The 22,910-nt window shown below is 30.0% G+C and overlaps 3 protein-coding genes across 4 annotated transcripts; all 3 read left to right on the top strand.

Annotated features, from left to right (window-relative positions):
* Window positions 1–674: 674 nt before the first annotated feature.
* Window positions 675–5,637, top strand: LOC107890766 (uncharacterized). The gene is made up of 2 exons (XM_016815298.2): window positions 675–886; window positions 2,990–5,637. The coding sequence occupies exon 2, from the start codon at window positions 3,125–3,127 to the stop codon at window positions 5,201–5,203; it is 2,079 nt and encodes a 692-aa protein (XP_016670787.2). The 5' UTR covers window positions 675–886; window positions 2,990–3,124; the 3' UTR covers window positions 5,204–5,637.
* Window positions 5,638–11,942: 6,305 nt separating this feature from the next.
* LOC107892843 (probable trehalose-phosphate phosphatase D) lies at window positions 11,943–14,065 on the top strand. Of its 2 annotated transcripts, none has more exons than XM_016817882.2 (10): window positions 11,943–12,079; window positions 12,172–12,319; window positions 12,464–12,598; window positions 12,717–12,788; window positions 12,881–12,970; window positions 13,064–13,117; window positions 13,200–13,301; window positions 13,402–13,479; window positions 13,577–13,717; window positions 13,819–14,065. In XM_016817882.2, exons 2-10 carry the CDS (start codon window positions 12,185–12,187, stop codon window positions 13,984–13,986), a joined length of 975 nt encoding a protein of 324 aa, XP_016673371.1. In that variant the 5' UTR covers window positions 11,943–12,079; window positions 12,172–12,184; the 3' UTR covers window positions 13,987–14,065. The 2 variants fall into 2 exon arrangements, with proteins under 2 accessions (XP_016673371.1, XP_016673370.1); XM_016817881.2 differs by having other exon boundaries at window positions 12,458–12,598.
* A 6,197-nt stretch (window positions 14,066–20,262) lies between these two features.
* Window positions 20,263–22,304, top strand: LOC107890765 (abscisic acid receptor PYL8). The gene is made up of 3 exons (XM_016815296.2): window positions 20,263–20,718; window positions 21,550–21,765; window positions 21,921–22,304. Exons 1-3 carry the CDS (start codon window positions 20,599–20,601, stop codon window positions 22,155–22,157), a joined length of 573 nt encoding a protein of 190 aa, XP_016670785.1. The 5' UTR covers window positions 20,263–20,598; the 3' UTR covers window positions 22,158–22,304.
* Window positions 22,305–22,910: the final 606 nt, after the last annotated feature.

Here is a 22,910-nt window from a genome sequence, read left to right as displayed (position 1 = left end):
TTAATTATTTTTTATATAATTAATATTTCAATGAACGATGATTAATTTAGTAATATAATTATATTCATTGTACACCTTAAATTTTAAATAAATTCGATATTTTTATCATTTTAATAAAAACAAGTATTATATTTTTAATATCTAATGGTTAAGAATTAAAAATAATAAAAATACATATTTTATAAAAAAATATTTATAATTAGGGATAAATCTCAAAACTATACATGAAATATGATTTAACGTGTAATTATCTACATAAACTTTAATTTGGTGCAATTTTATACATGAAATCTTGATTTGATCAAATTCTTATAAATTATTAACACAATTATTAATATAACATCATTTTATGTTTATATACTGCAATAATATATAATTATATTTATCCAATATAAAAATAACTTGATGTATTTATTTATTTAAATGTATATAATTAAATCAAAATTAAAGTTTTAAGTATGCATTTAAATCACAACTAGAATTTCATGTCTATAATTACACGTTATATCAAAATTGATGTATAACTTTAAGATATATCCCTTATATTTACACAATGATTTTTCTTAAATATTTCACCTAACTTTGGAATCTTTCAAACCCAATACAAGAGTGAAAAGTTAACCATGGTTAAGTCCTTTGTATTAAAAAACCCAATAAAAGAACTGTTGTGTTAGGGTTAACACAGAAAAGTAATTTAATTTTCATTTCTTTGGGCCAACTTGAGCGGGGGAAAAAAAGAAAAAGAAAAAATAATTAAAAAAAAATCTCCCAAAAAAAAACAAATTTCCTCAGGTTCTCAAGGGCTTTTTGACAAATGGGTCATTGTGCGCTCTGATTGATGTTCGTCTCAGATTCAAAAATTTCTTCGCAGACTTTCTTTACAAAGGTATATTTTCTATTTCCACTTTCATTTCTACTCATTTTTAAGACGCGTAATTCTCTGTGGCTTGTAATTTTCGTCGAACGTTTGTAGAATCTAGGGTTTTCAAAATTCTAGCGGGTGATAGAATTTGGGAAGGTTAATTTGATCGTTATAACCCTTGTTAGAATACGGTTTAACTTTAGATCCATGGAGACCTGGAAATTTCAATTTACTCTTCAGTGTCCTTTCCTTGTAGTTTCCCTTACATTTGGGTTTCTAGTTTTTGTTATTCAATGTAACCTAAATTTCATCATCATCTTTTTTTTTTTGGTTTCTGGTTTACGAGTAAAGACTAAGAAACGCCGAGGAAAGTTTGTCGAGGTTGATTTTTTTTTTGTTAAATCTTTTTAAGTTAATTAATCTAGTTCTTTATGGAGACTATTGGAGGTTTTTTGAAATTTCTTAGCAATTCTTTTATCTTGAACAAACAATGTTTTGAGGTTTTGGGCTGTTTCATAAAGTAGAAAAGGAATTGAACTGTTAATATTCTTAAGATTGAGAAATTGAGTTTGTTCTCTTAAGAGGAAATGGTGGTGAGGTGTAAAATCCAAGCACGTTTTATTGCTGCTCGTAACAAGTTGGTGAAATTGTGATCTCATCAAATATTAAATTGTTGCTTTTCATATATTTATGAGTCATATTGTTGCCCTGTAAGAAACTTTTGGCTTTTCTACGTTTGGTATGTTAGTTGTTCTTGGTGAAGGTTAGCCTGCCTTAGAATTATGATGGAAAACTGTTCATCTTCTTTGCCTTGGTTCATTGCTAAAATCTCCCTAAACCACACCAGAACTGCTGATTAGGTCTGCAAAGTAGAAAGCTCTCATCTGTGACAGCTGTTATCTGGATAGCAAGAACTAAACATGTTTGGTCAATGCTGTGGGTATATGTGAGGCGAGTAGTAGGACTTGGTATGTGCTGTGCGGTTTAGGGGGAAAAAAGCAGCAGTCAAAAGAAATGAGGCTGACAAACGAGTAAGATAGAAGTTGAAACTCTTGAAAACAGAACTTTATAAAAGAGTCTAGTTTCCGAAGCCCATGTCTTGAGAGAAAAATTGTAACGTGGCTGTAAATCTATTTTACAGCTTGTTTATACTAGACTTGTAAATGAAGTTTTAATCCTAGCCCTAGATTTAAAGTTTAAACCCTAAAGATAACTTATAATCCTACTCATCTATCTATTTCTACTAATTACTGAATAAAAATGAAATAATAAAATAATATAAATAGCTACTGTGTCATGCGGCATGTGCCTACCATGGTTAATATCAAATGGAATATCTTGAGAAAAATTGCTACAGGTTTTAGCCATTGATGTATTTTCTGGGTGGATCGGTAATCTCAGTTCATTGTCAATGCATAGACGTTAGATGATAGTTGTATCTTTCCTTATGTACGAATCTAACTATGGCATCTAATACTATGTTCATAGATAACCATATACAGTATCTTCTGTATGCTCTTTTGCTTATAAGTACCTGGTTTCCTTGTGTTGGTTGGGTTCCTGGTCACATTTACTTCTGAGCGTAAGATGAATGCCGATAAATCCACATAAAACTCTTTTTCTCATGCTTACAGGCTCGAGAGAGCTGATTTGTAAATGCGCAATGATATATTTCTTGGAAGGATGGTCATATCATTCATTATTCCACCTCAATTTGTATTGCAAAATTAACTGTCACCGTCTGAGATAAAAATGGAATGTCTTGAGCTTTTTGAGAAAATGAATGATTTGGTATTAATATTCTTTGAGAAAGTATTGTGATGGTAATGGGTGGTTAGATGTGTCTGTATTGATGTTGAAATTTTATAAGAATGGTGAAACTTGCTTCTGGTTAAGATAAGATTCTAGTGTAAGATACAGAAACATGCAATCTCTGTTTAAGATTATCAGTTCCTCTAGAAAGCAAGCAAAACTCGAGTTTTAATAAAGATTTGTTTTGTTTTGTTTGTTTTTTGCGAAGTATAAGCTTATAGTATAATATCCAATTGGTAATGCATTTGCTTCTCAATTAATTCTCTATTTTATGTGCGTATATTTATTTAAGAATCTTCTCTTCCTTTGGATCAGGCATAAATAACTTGGAGCTATTACCTCTGGCTTAAGGCATGAAAGAGCTTTAAGCTGCAAATTGTGGGTTTTGGTTGTAGTTTCATCATATTCATAATACCTAGGTGAGGAAGAAACACATTAACGTCTGAAATTATGGAGTGCAACAAAGATGAGGCATTTAGGGCAAAAGAAATTGCTGAAAGGAAAGTTAGAGAGAAGGATTTTGCTGGAGCTAAAAAGTTTGCTATGAAGGCTCAAAATTTGTATCCTGGCCTTGATGGTATCACCCAGATGTTGACAATACTTGATGTTTATATTTCTGCCGAGAATAAAGTAAGTGGGGAAGCAGATTGGTATGGTGTGCTTGGTGTGACCACATATGCTGATGATGAGGTGGTGAGAAAACAATACAGGAAGCTGGCTCTGATGCTTCACCCTGATAAAAACAAGCTTGTAGGCGCAGATGGTGCTTTTAAGCTTGTTTCAGAGGCCTGGAGCTTGTTATCAGATCAGGCTAAGAGATTAGCATATAACCAGAGGATAAATTTGAGAGGAACACAACAAAAGTTTCATACTCAAAGTGATGTTTCATCAATGCCACCTGGAACAAATGGCTCTCACAGTTCTAGTTCTAACATAAAGTCAAATGCTAGGACTCAAAACGGTAACAACCGGGTAGGTCAAGCCTCATTTGCTCCTCCTCCTAATAAAAAGCCTGAAACCTTTTGGACTGTTTGCAATAGATGCAAGACACAGTATGAATACCTCAGGGTTTACTTGAATGACACACTTCTATGCCCTAATTGTCATGTGGCCTTTTTGGCTTTAGAAAAGGCCCCGCCTCAAAATGTTTACCAGTCAACAAATTGGTCTAGCCAGCAGCAGCGGGCTTCTGGGCATCATGATGCAAATAACAATAACAATCCATTTAATTATGGAACAAATTCTTCTAGATCTCAAATTTCAGAACATGATAGATTGGCTCAAGAGAAAGTGAAAAGGGAACGTGAAGAAGCTCTTAAAGCAGAGAGACTCCCGAAAAAGAGAAAAGATGACATTTATGTTAATGGTTATGCAGGTAAACTGGCAACTCAAATGCCCATGGGAAATGGACCTTGCTTGGGGAGTACATCTGAATCTAGGGGTCTTTTCGGAATTGGAAACACCTATGGGTATTCTGGTAGCTATCAGAAGCACATCAGTCAGAGGGAATTGTCATTACCTGAAATTCGTAACATGCTGATGGATAAGGCCCTGCGTGTCATTCGTAAAAAGCTTAAAGACTTGAGCTCTGTAACTGAAGCTAAAAATGGTGACAAAGTTAAAGGGAAGGCCAGAGAGAAAGAAAATAGGAAACAAAGGAGCATGGCAAATGGAGATGGATGTGATACCAATAAAGATCATCAGGGCAAGCAGCCTGTGCCTGCCTCTTCTCCTGATGAATCTGGTAGAGGGACTGCACCATTGTCTATAAATGTTCCTGATCCCGATTTTCATAATTTTGACTTGGATCGAGGTGAAAGTTCTTTTGAAGATGACCAGGTCTGGGCTGCTTATGATGCTGATGATGGGATGCCTCGTTTCTATGCTCGAGTTCACAAGGTGATCTCCTTGAAGCCTTTTAAGATGAAAATCAGTTGGCTCAATTCTAGGAGCAACAGTGAATTTGGTGAGCTGGACTGGGTAGGCTCTGGTTTCTCCAAAACTTGCGGGGAGTTCAGAAGTGGCAGACATGAAATCAGTGAAACGTTAAATTCTTTCTCCCACAAGGTTCAGTGGACTAAAGGCTTGCGTGGAGTAATTAGAATATATCCTAGGAAGGGGGATGTCTGGGCTCTTTACAGGAACTGGTCTCCTGACTGGAATGAACATACACCAGATGATGTGATACACAAATATGACATGGTGGAAGTGCTTGATGATTATAATGAGGAAGGAGGAGTTTCTGTGGTCCTTCTAACTAAGGTTGCCGGTTTTAGGACAGTTTTCTGTAAGCAAATGGACCCCAAGGAAGTGAGGAGGATTCCAAAAGAAGAGATGTTTCGCTTTTCCCATCAGGTGCCTAATTACTTGCTTACAGGCCAAGAAGCTGATAATGCTCCAGCGGGATGTCGTGAGCTAGACCCTGCAGCTACCCCTTTGGATCTACTTCAGGTAATTAATGAAGCCGATAAAGCACCCGTGGAAGATAATTTCTGCAAAACTAAGGAAGAGATGTTAAAAGAGCAATGAAGGATAGTTTGTAGAGTATAGCAAACAAGCTAAGGATGATTATTAACCAACGGTTCCTGCCAAGAGAAACCATAGGATGCTAAAAGATAAGGAATATAGAATTTGGAGACTGCTGACTACACCAGGTTAGTGAGTTTTGAAATTTCAAGCTTGATCCAAACTTAGGAATTGCATTGTTTTTTTCTTTGTGCCATAGTCGGATCCGATTGCAATCCATTATTTTCCCCCCTTCTTTGATATTAAAGCTTCATTTGAAAACTCATGGTTTGACTATACTCAAAATTTAATAGAAATTGCTGCTTGTACTGTATTCCTGATGATTGCTTCAGTGTTGTGTCACATTGCCCGTCTGTTAATGTTAATGTTAATGTTAGAGTACTTGGGATCCGATGGGTCAATTTTTATGGTAATGAAATGTTGATTCTGTTGTGAAATATGAACTGCTGAACTTGAAATCTCTCTATCGGAGTCTGTCCGGTTGCCATGGGATTGGGACCTTCACATTTTTATGGGGTTTGTACTAAGGAGGTCTACATTGCAAAAGGAGACTGGGAAGACAACGATCTCTGGTATAACTTGTTTTCTGTTTCCTTAGGGTTTTTTTTTTCCGCCATTACAGAAATCAACATACTGTATTTACTTATATCAAACACCCTCAAATTATGGTTCATATTTTAATTTAGTCTTTAAACTTCAGATGTTTTAATTGAATCCTTTTAAGTATCAGTCATTCAATCTAGTCATTAGCTTGAGCACTAAATGTGAGCTCAAATTTAATTTGGAGCATGTTTAAAAGCACATAATCAAATTATAAACACGTTTTTCTTTATTGAACAAATAATTTACATCCAACGTGTGAAAAAAAGTCTTTTTAAATTTTATTGATAATATTAGATTCAAGTTGGTGGAACAATAAACACATGTTGACAATTTAATTTATATGTTAGGTTTGATTCAAATCTACATTTAATGCCTAGTTTAAGATGGTTTAACACCATCGTTTTACAGTCTTAACACTATCTTCCTGCCATTCTAGAGTTTATGAAATTGAATTGAATTTTATTTTTGTTTAATTTATACTTAATTTTAATTTGTATATATAAATGTTTTATAATTAAACTAGTGAAAATAAATTAATAGTGTTATATCAAAAACAATTTAAAAAAAAATCAAATTATTGATTTTTTTTATGTACTTGAAAAAATATTTTTAAAAAAAATTTTATGAAAAGTTTTAAAATTTTATTAAATGATATAAAACAATAAAAAGTTTGGTTAAAAAGTAACAAAAAATCCAAAATTAAAATTAAAAAACACAAGTAAACGTTATCAGCGTACCTAAAACCCTACTAGATGCATAGAATTGTTTGCAAAGGAAGATATCATTGCAGAAGAATTGAAAGAAGTTGTATTCATTTAATCAGTGTGCATTCTGTATATGAGCAGTAGAGAAAATAAATATAAAGTAGCAAATTTACTTTTAGTTTAAAAGTATAATAACAAGTATCAATAAATTTAAATATGAACTTTTTTTTCAGTGCATAATTTCTTATGTATTTATTTATACGTATCATTTCCAGTATAATTAATTTTCCTTGATCGGTGGACATAGTTCCATTTGTAAAATATTATTGTTCTCCAAGATTATCTATAAAAAATAGCAAATGAAATTTTATTAATATCCTTATTCACTGAATAACTACGATTACCAAAATAAACAAAAATTGGAATCTTAAAATTAGGATTAACTTAAATAAAATTATTAGTAAATTTATGTTTTAATAATTTGATTTTAAAAAATTATAAAATCATTTAAATGTTTTCGTTTAAGTCAATGAACTCTAAAAATTGTTGTTATTCAGTCTTCTTTATTCACACCATTTGCACCGATTAAAAGTTCTCCCTCTCATTCTCTTCTATAATTCAATATTTTTTCATGAAACATCTTCGAATGTGACGAATTTACGAACCAAAATTCAAACAACTTTCTTTTTAAATCTTTGACACTGATTATCAAATTGACTTGGATTTAAGGTATGTTTTTCTACTCATCGATAAGTATTGATCTATCGTTCGTCTAATTTTTATTTAGAACTCGCTACCCAGACCTTTAAAAAAAAAACTTAATAGCCCAATAACTTAGAAAACAAAAACTTTCAAATAGTTTAGTGACCATTTTATAACTTTTTAAAGTTAAATAATTAAAATATAAACTTACTAATAGTTTAGTGACCTTAGATATAATTTACCCTAAAATTAATTAGTCTCTTGTTCGCCCGACTGATTGACTGACTTTATTCACTGGACTTTGTTGCTTTGTTTGTCTCTTCGACTCAGGCCTCAATCGACAGGTCTTAATCAGATTATCCACGTGTAAGGTTGAGATTGTAGTTCCACTGATCAGTTGTTTCCTTCTTTGTAGGTGGGTTTATACCTGAAAAACGGTTAGAGGCATGTTTTAATACTTGACAGTGATTGGGTCGTTTCTTTGTCTATTGAAGGAAACCATTTAAAACAAATTTGAATTATATTTCTCTATTTTATAAAAATTTAATAATTTTTCAGAAATTAACTTTCATAAATTAGGAAAACTAAAAAATTAACATAATTTTTTTTTCTATAACAAGCGCTAATGCTTAATACAAAATATTTTTACCACTAAGTTAAAAAGTTGTTTACAAAAACTTAACAGTTATACCATTAAAAAATTATAATTATTGGTAAACACGCAAAATTGAATCCTTTTTAAGTAAATTATATTTTTATAAACATATTTTTATATAAACTCAAAAAGTACATTATGCGACATAATGGATTTAAACATATTTGAATAAAAATTTTATTCAATTTTTATATATTTTTAATAAATATATTTATTACATAATTTTTGCAATACCATAATATTTGTTAATTCTTTATATAAAAAATTTAATAACGGTGTTATTTTTACAGTTTTCGTAAAATAAATTTTTTGTATTTGGTGACGAGGTATTGATAATTTTTTGTTATTATTTAGGTTGGGTTGAAAATATAAGTAAAATTTAAGGTGAATGCTTTGTTGGTATATACAAATAGGGTTATCCTTTAAAAAAAATAGTTTTACCTATTTAATCAATCAAAATATAAAAATTTACATATTAATTAATGTATTAACATGATACAAAATTATACAATTAACTGATTTTACTTTTTTAAAATGAATGCAATATTGTTGTAAACGTTAGATCCAAGTTGAATAAAAGGAAGAAGACGAGTCAATTCATGGCTGCATTGGATACATGTGTGCTCTTTGAACATGCGATGTTTGTGGGAGAACAAGGACGGGATTTTGGTGCTTCTCTTCAAAAGCATCCTATTAATGGCTGTCCGTGTCAGAGAAACAAATTAATAAAAAACATAAATAATAAATCAAGTCTTAATTTGATTTACAATGATATTACTTTGGGCACATTTAAGTGCGTATTTATTTGTTTGGAAGAAAAAAATGGTTAATATATAATTTGTTCTTTCAACTTGTCTAAAAATATTTAGTTGGTACTAAATATTTTTTGTACCTAATTAGTACTTAAACTTGTATTCTATTACCTAGGTTAGTACCTCAACACTAGCACCATTAGTTTATGCTAATGTGGCATTGATGAGCGATCCTATAGTGACACTTGATAATCTTTTAGTATGACACATGGTAGATATGAATTAAAAAATAATTATTTTAGATAAAATAAGTAATTCTGAATAAATTCAGACAACAAACTATATATTAACCCTTGAAAACAAATGCTATTAATAAATGGAGATATCGGCTTTAAAAATTTAGGCAAAAAATTCAAAGGGTAAATCTTGGGATATTATTCATTAAAAATCACTATCAAGCTTTAAAAATGTCGGGAGAAAAAGCAAACCTTAAATTGGCTGTCTTGTCATGTGAAGGTATAGGGGAAAAAAGAGTGAAAAAGCCAAGAAATGTGTTACATTTGGTGGAATCTTAGTGGCGTTATAATAAAAATCATGTTTCCATGGAAACAACCTTTCATGAAGGGAAAACTACGTACCGTTTCTTCTGTCACTCCTAATTTACTTTTAAATCCAAATTAATTTAATACGACCCAAATTAGAATTATAAATTTCTAGCGATTATTTGTTCATTAACTTTTGGAGGCTAAACAATTTTAACCCCAAAATAATTCAAAAAATATTTAAATATGTGCATGCATGCTTTTTCTCATCTATATTTAAAACCATCATGCATTTGGGGTTTTGTATTTCAGATTATATTTTAGTTTTTTTTTTAAATTAAGAATGAGTACGTTGATTTATAATTTTTTTTTTAAAAATTCAAAAAAAATCAAATAATGGAAATAAGAATATAATAAAGCTCCATTATTGATTGAAATATTTTCTGATATCGATTGGACACATTTGTTTCATGTCCTTATTTCAAATTTCTTCCATATATATATATCAAAGATGAAAGCGATATTAAATAAGATTATAAGAAAATTGGATGTCTCCAGCCTGTGTGACATGTCATAACAGGAAAACGGTAAAGGAAGAGGTAGAGATGGATCAGGGTGGCGGGGCGGTCGCCTCTCATTTTTAAATTTTATATATAAATTATTATGTATTTTAAATTTAGTGTTCACATCGTATTTTAAATAAGCATTCGGGTTTTTTTTTTTGGATTTTTCTAATTTAACTGACAATCTTAAACAATCAGCTTAATCAACCAACCTACCCAAATCAACTTAATGTTAATCGCCTAAGTTGATTGATTGACTTATTTTTATAATTTTATATAAATAAAATAAAATAAAATATTATATATATAAAATAAACAAAAAAAATATAGAGTAAGTTAATTAAATTATGAATTTCAATAATAAATAATGGACCAAGATTAAAGCCGATAGAATGGATTAAATTGAAAATGGAAATACTTTGAAGGGGAAGTCAGTATCAGCTGAATCAGTTCATGGCAACACAACGGAGACAAAACCCTTTTAACATTAAGCATCAGCCATGCAATGTCGACTCATCAAATCTAACCTTATATGATTTTAATCATAATAATGTACCTTTATTTTTTTCAGAAAACATATTTTTATGTGCTTTCTTTTTCGACATCAAGTTTTCAACTGAGACACTTAACGGCGACCTTTCTTAAAACCATCCATTCTGGTGAATTAACCCCCCCCCCCCAATAATTTTGCTTTTAAAAATACATAACACTTTTCTTTGTTTTCCATGAAAATGGCCTTTCCAAATATAACTTCATCTCTGTTATCAATTTTCAGTCACAAAAGGACTTAATTATCATAATATAATTGATGAAAACCTAATCCGCTTACTAATTTTTCTAAGAAAAAAAAGAGTACAAACTATTTTGTGGTTCTGCTCTTTTTGATATAATGTCAAAGACTACCCGTAACCCCTACCCAACCCTTAAATAAGAGGATAATGCGTTTTAGCGCACTCAAATCCATGTCCTCTTGCAATAGGAACAATGTCAATACCAATTGAATTAAGACTCAATCGACCCTCCATTACAAATTATTATTTCGGTAGCAACTACTTTCATTTTAATAAATTTGAAAGTTTAGTATCACAAAATCAAGTGGCACCATTCTTTATTTTTATTTTTATATATAAAAAAGTAATCACCTTTTTATTTGAAAAGTAACTTTTTACTTTCTTTTAAAAAATAATATTCCTTTTTAATGTATTATTTTGTTAGAAAATTTCCATGCATCAATCAAAATCAAGTTGTAATATAAACACTACTTATTTTCATGCAAAAAAGGAAAAAAGAAAGAGTGCATTGGATTCTAGTAAGTCTCATAATGCGTCTCTAATCTTAAATCGGTTCAAAACTATTTTACAGCAAATCATGTTTTTGTGGGCTCATTATCTTCTACTTTAATTTTTTTTTGAATAATTGCACTTCAATTTTTTTAACCATAAAATTTTAAGTTTTAGTTAATAATTTTGGCAAATAAAAAAAATCATAATTAATTAATTAATTAATTATATCGACAATTCTAATTAAGATAAACACTAAATTGAATAATTCAAGTCAAGTCAGACAATCAAATAATTTTTCAAAAAGTGAAACACCAAACTTTAATATTTAAAGTCCGAAATTTGTCTCAAAAAAATCAATGAATTTTAAGATACATTCCCGATGAGGAGAATCAATGTACTGACTATGTTGAAATCCTTTCAGAAGAAGTGTTAGATTCTCTTAAAACAGACAAAGAGAAGAACTTCTATACCTCTCAAATATTTAATGTAATTTAGCTTTGTAATGTCTTCTTTTCACAAAAAAAAAATCGAAAAACTTAATTTTTATCAGTATGATCAAGTCCTCATTGTCATTTTTACTTTTATCTTTTATAAAAGCAAAAATAAAAATTCAAGGTGTACTTATTTTTAAAAAAATTGAAAAACATAAATACTCTTAATTTTAATACTCCAATTATTATTTAACACATAAAAGTAACTCAATAAGAAACTCCATATTAGTATAGATGTTTCATTTGTTTTACTCTATGATTATAATCATATTAATCTACAAACATCCTTTTTGATAATTTGGTGAATATATAAATATATATGTATTTTCCAGCAAAAGAAAGTCAAGCTTTTTTCATGGATTATTTGTTTTTTACCTTTTTCTTTTAACATTGGATACACATTTGTTTTGCTTGATTATGAAGTATTTGTATCTATATATAGTGTTATGGTATTGGCAATATAGTGGTGAAGCAATTTTCTTTTCTTTTTTGTGGACAGTGATTCATAAATACTGGACAGAATCTTGAGAACAAACCCTCGTTTTTTTTTAAAAGCTTTGAGGATCAACAGTAGCAATAAACAGGTATCATGAAACTAATCAGTGATTGTTAGAAAATTTCTTTCTTTCATATTGATATAATTTTACTAATGAACTTCCATTTCTGGTCACCAAAGCTGTCAGAGAAACATGGCAAAGTTTTTAAGCAGAGACATTAATTTAATGGAGTTTCAAATATCACATTCCAATAAACAGAAATTAAAACCTTTCTATGATGATCCTGACTCTATGCTACCTGATGTTGAAGCCTATGCTTCCTGGCTGGTAATTCTTTTGTCTAATCTTTCACATATTGCTTCGATTTATTTTTTCGAAATTAATATTTATGTCGATAACTCTGTCTATCACATATTCAAACAAGGGTTTTGGTTGACTGACATTTGTTATTAATATTATGATAAGCTGAAGCACCCTTCTGCATTGAACTCATTTGATTGCATAATGAAAGAAGCAAAGGGGAAAAAGGTGGTGGTGTTTTTAGACTATGACGGCACACTTTCCCCAATTGTTGAAGACCCTGATAAGGCTTTCATGTCTACTGAGGTACCCATTCATTATTTTACGTATGTATGCATGCACGCACAAAAAACGTCATCTTCATATCAGCTGTTAAATGTGAATCATTGATATATACTACATATACAAAGTTCTTCACTGTCAGATGCGTGTGGCACTGCGTGAAGTAGCAAAGCAATTTCCAACATCTATAATCAGCGGTAGGAGCCGAGACAAGGTAACATATCCATCGACGAGGGTTAAATTTTAGATTAAATGTTTAGTTTTATGGAGCTAAGAATAAATGGGATTAAGCCATTGCTTCTTCAGGTTAAAGAATTTGTACAGTTAAATAATGTATGTTATGCTGGAAGTCATGGGCTAGACATTATGCAACCTCCCAAATCCCGTGATAAAAAGGTTAGTTTGACGGTAAGGATCCAATATTTAAGAATATACAAAAAGTAAATTAATATCCACTTTAGGGATGGGTTTGTTTTTTGGATTTGGTAGGGAAATGAAGGCGCCTTTCAACCCGCTAAGTTATTTTTACCTGCAATTCAAGAGGTAATTAGGTTGCAGAGTAAATTTTAGCTGAGGTTTTTAAAACTGTTTTAATTAAATAGGTTACTCCATTTGTTTGTGACAGATCTCAATGGAGTTGGAGCACAAGATTAGAGAAACACAAGGTTCTAAGATAGAGGACAACATGTTTTGCATCTCTGTACATTATCGACAAGTTCCACCGCAGGTAAAATTACTTGCCTCCCACTGTTGGATGCATATATGTTTTTAGGACTCTGGCTAACTCAGACTATTAATCATATCTCTGACAATTATATGTTTTGAAGGATCAAGGAAATTTGAAGGAGAAAGTGAAATCTGTGGTTGAAAATCGTCCCGAATTTCGTCTTACTGAGGGTAAAATGGTAGGATAAATAAAGCAAAGCAATATTACTGCAAAATGGTTCAGTTTCTTTCAGATTGGTATTAAAAAGGATTTCTTTTAATTGTAAAATAAACAAGGTAATAGAAGTGCGGCCATCAATTGAGTGGAACAAAGGTGATGCCCTCAATTATTTGCTTCACACTTTAGGGTTCAGCAATGCCGATGATGTTCTCTCTTTGTACATTGGAGATGATCAAACTGACGAAGATGCATTCAAGGTCTCATTTTTCATTTTCATTAAAATATTCGTATGCTTAACCCATTCAAATTATGAATATCTGGAAATGAGTTTTCAAAATTATGGAGATGGTGTTTACAGGTGATAGCAGGTAAAAGGGAAGGGTTTCCCATCGTAGTATCTTCCATTCCGAAGGAAACAAAAGCATGGTACTCCTTACGCGATCCATCAGAAGTCTTAGCTTTCCTATTACGTCTAGCCAAATGGAACAAATCCCAGGCTTCCTTTCTTCAACTAGATTATATTTGAAGAACAAACAATTAGTGTATTAAACCACTTTCTTTTTCTTGTTATAAATTAATTAATAAAAAAACAAAAAATTAAGCAATTTTGGTTTTTTTTTTTCACTAAACTATGAAAAGTTACAAAAAAGATCACCCAATTATTAGTCATTTTTTTGATCAAAAAAGTTATAAAATCATCACTTGACTATTTAATTTTATCTTTTTTTATTATTAATTAGTTAGCATAAAAATAAAAACACTCAAAATTAGATGAATAATATCCTAGTTTCCCATAAATTATATAGAATAAATAAAAATATAATTGCATGTATAAAAACCTTTTGGATGATTGCACATAAAAACTTTTAGGGATGAAATACAAGAATTCCTCAAGAGATTATCCATTTTAGGACTATTCTAGTCTAGTTACGCTTAAATGTGGAGTTTCGATGAAATTTAATGTATTAGTGTTGATATGATCACATCCAATTATATGATTTATGAGAATAAATTATTTGGGACTACTTCATTAAAGGTTAAGCATCATTGAATCAAATTAACAAATACTTTCATTGAGAGTTACAGGCATTCATAATAAATTACGAGTTAAAACATTCCTTCCTAGATGTTAGTAACGATCAATGAATATGCCTCATTAAAATCTTATTGAGAAAAATATTAAAAAAGAATACATGGCCTTTTAACTCTTATCGTAAGTTGTTTCATTTAAAACTTTTATCAAATTTCAGAGTTAATTTGATGAATGTTAAGTGCTAATATCATTAGGTTTGGATTTCATCGATTTTGTTAATGAAAGTTAATTATTGTTATCTTTTTCAAGGTTTAGAGTTGATTTAATAAAAGATAATTGCTAATATTATTAGTAAATTATGAATTTTCATTAAATCAACCCTAAAACTCAATATCACTTTTAATCGAAATGTTACAAAAAGTAATATATTCCATATTGATTTTGGTTGGTGTTGCTATTACTCTAATACTATGTGTAAGTTATTGATTTAATCCTTATACTTTAATTTGGTCATTTTTAATTTTTATACTTTTCAAAACTTGAAATTTTAGTCCTTACTAAATGATAGCTATTAAATTCTTTAAGTTAAGTTCTATTATTTATATCATTTTATGCGGTAACATATTATCACCCGTGTAAAACTATGTTAGCTTGCTATTTCCACAAATTATTAACAAAAAAATTAGTTAATCGATTTAACGACTATCATTTGTGTTAAGATTGAAATTTCAAAATATATAAGAACTAAGAATGATCAAATTAGAGAATATAGACTAAATCTACAATTTTATACATAGTACGTGACTAATAATATAATTTAGTGAAAAAAAATCAATTGCCACAGTTTGTGTTAGGACTAGAATTTTAAAATTGAAAAAGTACAAGGATTAAAACATACCAATTTGAAATGTAGGGATTAAAATTAACTAAATTAAATTACAAAGACTAAATTCATAACTTAGATATAGGACAGGGACTTATAGCAAAGTTTAGCAAAAGAACAAAGGTCGCTTCTTCTCTTCTCCATAGAAGTGATACCAGTGTGTATGGTTTACAAATAGTTGAAGAAATCCCAAGAGTTAACTGGCTTCAGCCAAAGGATGGATTCCATATTTAGCAACATATATTAGTTTGCGTTGGGGAGGAAGATGGCGGGATTGTTTATTCACTTTTGCTTTGCTTTTTCATGGATGATGAAGAAAAAATTGCTTTTAGTTGTTAAAGCAAGAGTTAGAACAAGACAAATTTGTTAATGCATATAAGATTTACTAATCTTACCTTTACGGAACTTCATTAAAGAATAATTTTATTCAACCATTAACTCGATACAACTTTTTATTTAACCTTAATCTACTGATCTCACACTAGCGGATAATTGCAAATTTTATATTTTTGTTGATTTCTACACTCATTGTCTTAGACTTATTGCAAGTTTGGTTGATGGACCAGGGTTAATGACAGGTGATTTCAGTGTGATTTGGAATAGTATTGCCGAAAATTAGGGAAACAGAGGAACGTAGTACTATTTGGTAATGGAAGATAATAGTTTGGGGTGGTTGAGGAATATTGAGGCTGCAAATCAAGGTGAGCGACAAAGGCGTCAGAAAATGGTTAGAAAAATTGGATTAAAATAAATGCGAATGGAGCAATAAAAGTGAGAACTGAGAGTTCATACGCGGTGGTGTACGGGTGAAGGTATGAAAAAACACGTTTAAACACATTTAAATTTATGTTTTTTTTTCGTCAGATGTTTATCGTCAAAGTGAAGATTGATTATGAATCGGTCTCTAATGTAATTTTTTTTATGAGCTTTATTTTTTCAAAAAAATTTATCGGTGTTGTCAATGTATTAGATGGTATCATTAAAAATTATTATTATTTATTCCATATGTAGTAAAAAATATGAATATTTTATTGAAAATTTATACCAATACCACCAACGTCACTAAAAATTTAATTTTTTTAAAACCCATTATTGATTGGTGATTTACAAAAAGTGAGGGTTGTGCCACTAATTAAATAAAACCAAAATCACTTAAATCAAATCGAATGGGATTGATATTTTTGATGGAGTTAGGTGGGAGGGGGTTGACGGAATCTAGCATGGGAATATGAGATTTACTTTTTTTTCTCAACCATTTTCGTTTAAACTGTTTTTCAAAGCTTTCTTTCATAACGCGTCTCTAATTATATAAACTTGTAAACTAGAAAACTATTTATTACCATCTTGTATTTATTTCGCATTTAATACCAAGTGTCTTTTAAGCAATTCAATTAAAGTTGCACTAGAATTGACTACACATATATTTAGCTTAATTGAGCGGTGAGGTCAGAAAATATTTTTAGGGGCAGAAATTAATAATTTTAATAGTTTATATATTTATAATTTTTAAATGATTAAATTAAATTTTGTTATTTTTAGGGGTTAAAATGTAATTTATCTTTACCAATTTAAAATTTTTAAATTTTTAAAGGGCATAAATGGATAATTTCCCATTTTAAGGGGGTCGGGCCCTATCAACCTCCCTAGATATGCCACTAATTGAGTCTTAGTTCGATTAAAATCAACATTGTTACAGAATAGGATGACGTGAGTTTGAGTGTGCTGAAACGCATTATCCTCCTAGTTAAAAGTTGAGGAGAGACTATGAATAGTTCTAGACGCGGATATGATAACAACTTATATTGTATTAAAAGTAACAATATTTAAACAAAAACTAACAAAGATTTTTAAAAAAAAAAGTAAATTACACAAATAATCTATCATTTTGGTCATTCGAAAAAAAACCCTATTTTATATTAAAAATTATTAAATAAAAGTAAAAATTATTGTAGATTAGAAATTAGTAAATTAAAAATAAGTGAGATAACATTTCAGTATGTAGGCATTTTCTTCTAAATTAAAATTTGTAAAGAATATTAGGTACTGTTAAAAATATTAAATTTTATATGTTTTGAAAAATATTTAATTATCTAACTTTAAACTTATTTATACAATAATTTTTTTTAAGTTAGTAGTGATGAAAGCTTTTATAAATTATATAATGGAAGTAAATTAAAATTATTTTTAGGTTATATTTTGCTACAAGTCCTTGTATTGTATGCAAACTGTGGATTTAGTCTCTTTATTCTAATTTGGTCAACTTTAACTTGTGTACTTTTTTGAATTTTATAATTTCAATCCCAATTAAACAACATCCGTTAAATTATGTTATTTTAAAATTATTATGTGGCAAATATATTATCATATGCGTATAATGACATGCCAACTTGTTATTTTCATATAATACTTATAGAAAAGCTACATCATTTTAGATAATGGATTTAACAGTTACCATTTGAATTGTGGTTGAAATTATAAAATTCAAGAAGTATAGAAATTAAAAATGATCAAAGTGAAGAATATGGATTAAATCCACAAGTTATGCATAATTTGAGACTAATAACAAAATTTGACCTAACAAATATACTGCTATTGTATGACTGAAATTTCAAAACTCGAAAAAATATAGAATCAAAATTAACCAAATTAAAGTATAGAGACTGAATTCACAACTTACGCATAGTACAAAAACTAATAATAACATAATTAGCTTCTTTTCCTCCTCTTTCTTCTTCTTCTTCTTCCCCCTTCCTCCCTTTTTTTTCTTTACTTTCCTTCACCACCTTCTTATTATCTTCCTTTTCCTTCACCTTCCTCTACTTCTAGATTTCTATCTCTTACTTTCAACAACAAAATCATTATCACTAGCATCTCTCTCCACAATGGTATGATCTTAATTAGTAGCCTTGATTTTCGAATCTAAAACTTCATGGTTGACTTTCTCTTCTTCCTTTTTGTTGATTTTGAGTATTCACAAGTGTACCAAGTAATGATTAAAATACTGAAAACACTTGTTGCGCATGAGTTTTATGTAAATTTATCTAATTTCTTTTTACAACAAAATCTTACATTTGTTGCATATTTCAAAATGCAAAACCATTACATTGATGCAAGTCAAAATTACCAACCTATAAAAACTTACATTGTTTGTCATACTTTCTGTTGAAACTCATGTTGCAACACTGTGCGTGATAAAGACTATATTTAAGCTATTCCCATCACAATTTATGTTGCAACATTGAATTGGGCAAACAATATTTCAACAATCTCCCTTTTTAACATTTTGACAAATTTACGTAATAAATAAATATTACAATCTCATATATTAATCAATAAGCAAATATCAGTGAATAACATATCCCTATTAATAATCTTCTTCAAAAATCACAAACTCAAAAGACTAAATGCTCCCCTATCAATATGCATTTCCAATTGTCAAGCATATAGATAGAAAGCATGCATTCCAAAGACATAAATAAAGAGTATGTGTTGAAACAACAAGCATCCAGCTTATTACAAGCTATAAAAATAAGCCCAAAAGCTAAGGAAAAATAGGACATAAATCCAAGAGTTTAACCAATCCAAAAGGAAGGGAGTCATGCTCTCTCTCTCCGTCTCTATTTTTTTTTAACAATTTGATTATAAGTTCTGATCATATCTATTCTTTTTAATACAATATTTACAACTATTCATAGGCTTTAGCACACTCAAACTCACATATTCTTACATTAACAACAATACCCATGCCAATCGAATTAAAATTCAATCAGCTGGTACTACATGTAGTTCTCATACTTTGGCTAAGATTTCTCCTAGGATATTTATTTTGGTTCAACCTTAGAGTTTGAAACTAAATCAGTTGTATTGAGAAAAAAAGAAGTTTTAATTATTTGAAATAATTTAATCTTATTCTCAAGAAAGAAATTAATCCAATCTCTTTGGTATTAATAAAACTTTTTTTTTTGTTAAGGGTGAGTTATGGAAGAGCCAAAATTTGTTTGACTAGACTATATATCAATTATATATAAAGATTTAAATAAAAAATTAAATTGTTAAGCTACATATTTGTCCTTTTTAATTAATTTAAACTTGGAATCATTTTTTAATTTAAAAATATTTTTAGTTGTCAAACTGGCTAGATTGGGTTAGCAAGAATAGTTTTTATTATCTGAATATGTTCTTAGCTAGTTTTGTGGACAATGTTATTATAGTAAGCATCATATTTAAATATTATATAATATATAAATTACCAATAATTTATAAGAAAGTATTATAATATATTTACAAATATTATAAATTATGTTTGTGGTTACATATCTCAAAAAAATTATAATTATCAATGTTTCAGTTTTTTTAAATGATAATATAATGAAATTAATTACAATGTGTATAATAATATTATTTAATATCTAACTTTTACTAATGTATCAAAAAAATGTAATTTGTACTAAATATAGTAAGAGTTTATGTGATTGTAGCACACATTGTGCTCTCAATGAGAGAATGTGAGTTCAAACTTGAAGATGATATTATTGAGAGAGACAATCATGAATCTCGAATATAGACAGTAAGACGAATATGGAAATTACCAAAAAAAATTTAAAATGCAACTTTAATGATCTAAGAACAGTAAAAAGAAATTCATGTATTGAATGGGATTATTAATTTGGAGCTACAAATTATGTCAAATTAAGGTAGAGGATTAAATGTTAAATGATAGAGGACTAAAACCAAAATTAGACCCGGAAAATAAGGTTAGTTTAGAATTGGAGGCGGCATGGCAAAGTTAGTTTTGGTGTGTTTTTAACACAAAGGGAAGTAACAGAAACGACAAAAGCAGAAGCGGACAAAAGCTATGGCAGCTCTCGTAATAATAACATTAAGCTAAGCTCAGCTGATTGCTGATCAGCAAATAAAAATAAAATAAAATTCAAGTATTTTGTTTTGATTTTTATAAATTGGTTCGATTCTTTTTTATCATATTAAAATATATTTATCATTTGTCAGATGATGAGATAGATGATATGGAGTAGCCTTAGCTTTTCTTCTTCCTTTTCAATGGCGATGATTTACAGCCTCTTCTTTAATTCTCTTCAGATAAAACAGTTTTTGGTCGCTGATCGGAGTGCTTCCCGCCGGCAAACCAGAACCGGTTGAGTTTTTTTTTTCTTAATTTCGTAATAAGAGAGAAGTGACGGATAATAAGAAGAAGAGGGGGGAAAATGAACGTGAGTAGCAGTGCGGCGGCGACTGAGTATATAAAGAGGCATCACAGGCATGAGGCTGGAGAGAATCAGTGTAGTTCAGCTCTCGTTAAGCTCATCAAAGCTCCTCTTCCTCTGGTTACGCTCTCTCCTTGTTTTTTTTTTCTCGTTAAGCATCTTCTTTTAAATTTTGTTTTTGATTTATTTACAAATAAAGATCATTGATTTTCTTTTTCTAGTTGTTTTTTTTTCATCTTCTCTGAGTTGAGTTTTTCAATGTTTGTCGGATTCTTATTGAGTACAATTAACTCTTGATCTGCGTTTTGATTTTTCATATGAATTCTCTTGAAATCTGATATTAAAAAAGTTCTCTTATTTGCTTCTCAGATGCTTTTGTAATGCTAAATCCTTGATTTGTGATCCTTGTTATTATCAACATTTTCTATTGGCCAAAAGAGAAGAACATTTTCTGAGAAAATTTCAACCCCTTTACAACACTCTGCATGACTGAAACCATGTGAACGAGTATGTGGATTTTGATTGGTTTGAGTTATTCATTTGGATGGTATATATAGATGCTACCTTTAGGAACAATGGGGGTTAAGATTTAGTTGAACTAAAAGGAATGGTCTGCAAAATGATTTTTATTTTAGTCCAATTTGGACTTACGAAATGAATGGTTTGTATTTTAGAGGGGTTCAGTGGAAGTAGAATATGCCAGAAAAATGGCAAGAATAACTAATAGTGGATATTCTGATCCTGTAGATTACAAACAATGCATTTTTCCATAATTTTAGCTCTTTCTTTTTCTTGTGAATTTGGTATCTATCATCATTTCAAATACGGGTATGATACAGTTCATTTTCGTATATTTAAAGGGTCGGTCTAATATCATATTCATGTCCGGATACTTGGTGTTCTCAGTTTTCATTTTCAAGAATATGCATAAATTGCTTTGTTTCATTACAGGTATGGTCTTTGGTGAGAAGATTTGATGAACCTCAGAAGTATAAACCCTTTGTCAGCCGGTGTGTGGCGCCAGGAAACCTTGAAATTGGGAGTCTTAGAGAAGTGGATGTCAAGTCGGGACTCCCGGCGACTACGAGTACTGAAAGACTGGAACTCCTAGATGATAATGAGCATATCCTAAGCATAAGGATTATCGGTGGGGATCATCGACTTCAGGTTTTTCTCTATCATTTTGGTTCATCCTACATGAACTAAGCAATTTAATGCATTCCCTTGGTGTTTGTGGATGAAGATAGTTGTTGATTGTCTAAGCATTATTAAAAAGCCTGCAACTAAGTCATTGGATCTTCAATTTATACTTTTGGATACAGAACTACTCTTCCATCATATCAGTCCATCCGGAGATAATAGATGGAAGACCTGGGACACTAGTGATCGAATCCTTCGTGGTGGATGTACCGGAGGGTAATACCAAAGATGAAACATGTTTCTTTGTTGAAGCATTGATCAAATGCAATCTCAAATCACTTGCAGATGTGTCGGAGGGGCTGGCAATGCAAGACCAGACTGAACGGATCGATATTCGAAAGTTGGGGGCTGAAAGATAAAGGGCTCTATAGATGGAGTGCCAATTGTGGGTCTTCCATCTTCTATTTACAACACTTATCATTGCATTCCTTATGTTTCCCATTCTGTTATCTGCTGGAGTTTCATTTGCTTCAAGGAATATATTTAGTTTTTCATTTTTGTTGAAATATTTTGACGCTCGTATTTGATATATTTTCAACTATGATTTTAAGCTTTTGATTTCACAAACTCCTTACAGAAGCAAGTGAATCCACTGATTTAGAGCCCTGTATGTAGATGAAATTAATTACAATGTTAATAAAATCCATCTAAATGTTGACATGAATGTAGATTAATTTTAAATTTGATAAAATAAGCCCTTCTACTAAAGATTTATATTGTAACCTTCACATTTAAATGGCTTTCAATTAATTATCATTATTATTATTTTATATAATATTAGGGGTGAGGATGTTGTAACATGGCTTAAACCCGTTTTATTCAAATCAAGACAACTTAATTAATATTTTTAAAATTTTATAGATGTATAATTGCATGTATATATAATATATGAAAAATATTTTTAAAATATGATAAACTTAGAAATAATATGTCAATATTAATGCCAACGAGTGTCAGACCAAAAATACGTTATTATTCATAAATCTCTCAAATTATTAGATTAAATTTAATTAGAGAAAAATAAGTAATGGTTCGTTCACAAGTTCAAATCATGTGAACTCATTCTCTACCCTATCCACTATTGTTTAAAAAATGTATTAATTAAGCTATTA

Source organism: Gossypium hirsutum, chromosome D09, assembly GCF_007990345.1.
Source record: "Gossypium hirsutum isolate 1008001.06 chromosome D09, Gossypium_hirsutum_v2.1, whole genome shotgun sequence".
NCBI classification, from domain to species: domain Eukaryota; kingdom Viridiplantae; phylum Streptophyta; class Magnoliopsida; order Malvales; family Malvaceae; genus Gossypium; species Gossypium hirsutum.
Note: the sequence above shows the minus strand (reverse complement) of the source record. Positions and strands in the feature narration are given on the sequence as shown.

Bases quoted from the DNA above. Each gene is read 5' to 3' on its own strand.
- LOC107890766 (XM_016815298.2), top strand. From the start codon at position 3,125: ATGGAGTGCAACAAAGATGAGGCATTTAGGGCAAAAGAAATTGCTGAA.
- LOC107892843 (XM_016817881.2), top strand. From the start codon at position 12,185: ATGGCAAAGTTTTTAAGCAGAGACATTAATTTAATGGAGTTTCAAATA. The intron at 12,971-13,063 runs GTTAGTTTGACG...TGGATTTGGTAG, and splicing joins CCAAATCCCGTGATAAAAAG to GGAAATGAAGGCGCCTTTCA. The intron at 13,302-13,401 runs GTAAAATTACTT...TATGTTTTGAAG, and splicing joins ATCGACAAGTTCCACCGCAG to GATCAAGGAAATTTGAAGGA.
- LOC107890765 (XM_016815296.2), top strand. From the start codon at position 20,599: ATGAACGTGAGTAGCAGTGCGGCGGCGACTGAGTATATAAAGAGGCAT. The intron at 20,719-21,549 runs GTTACGCTCTCT...GTTTCATTACAG, and splicing joins TCAAAGCTCCTCTTCCTCTG to GTATGGTCTTTGGTGAGAAG. The intron at 21,766-21,920 runs GTTTTTCTCTAT...TTTTGGATACAG, and splicing joins GTGGGGATCATCGACTTCAG to AACTACTCTTCCATCATATC.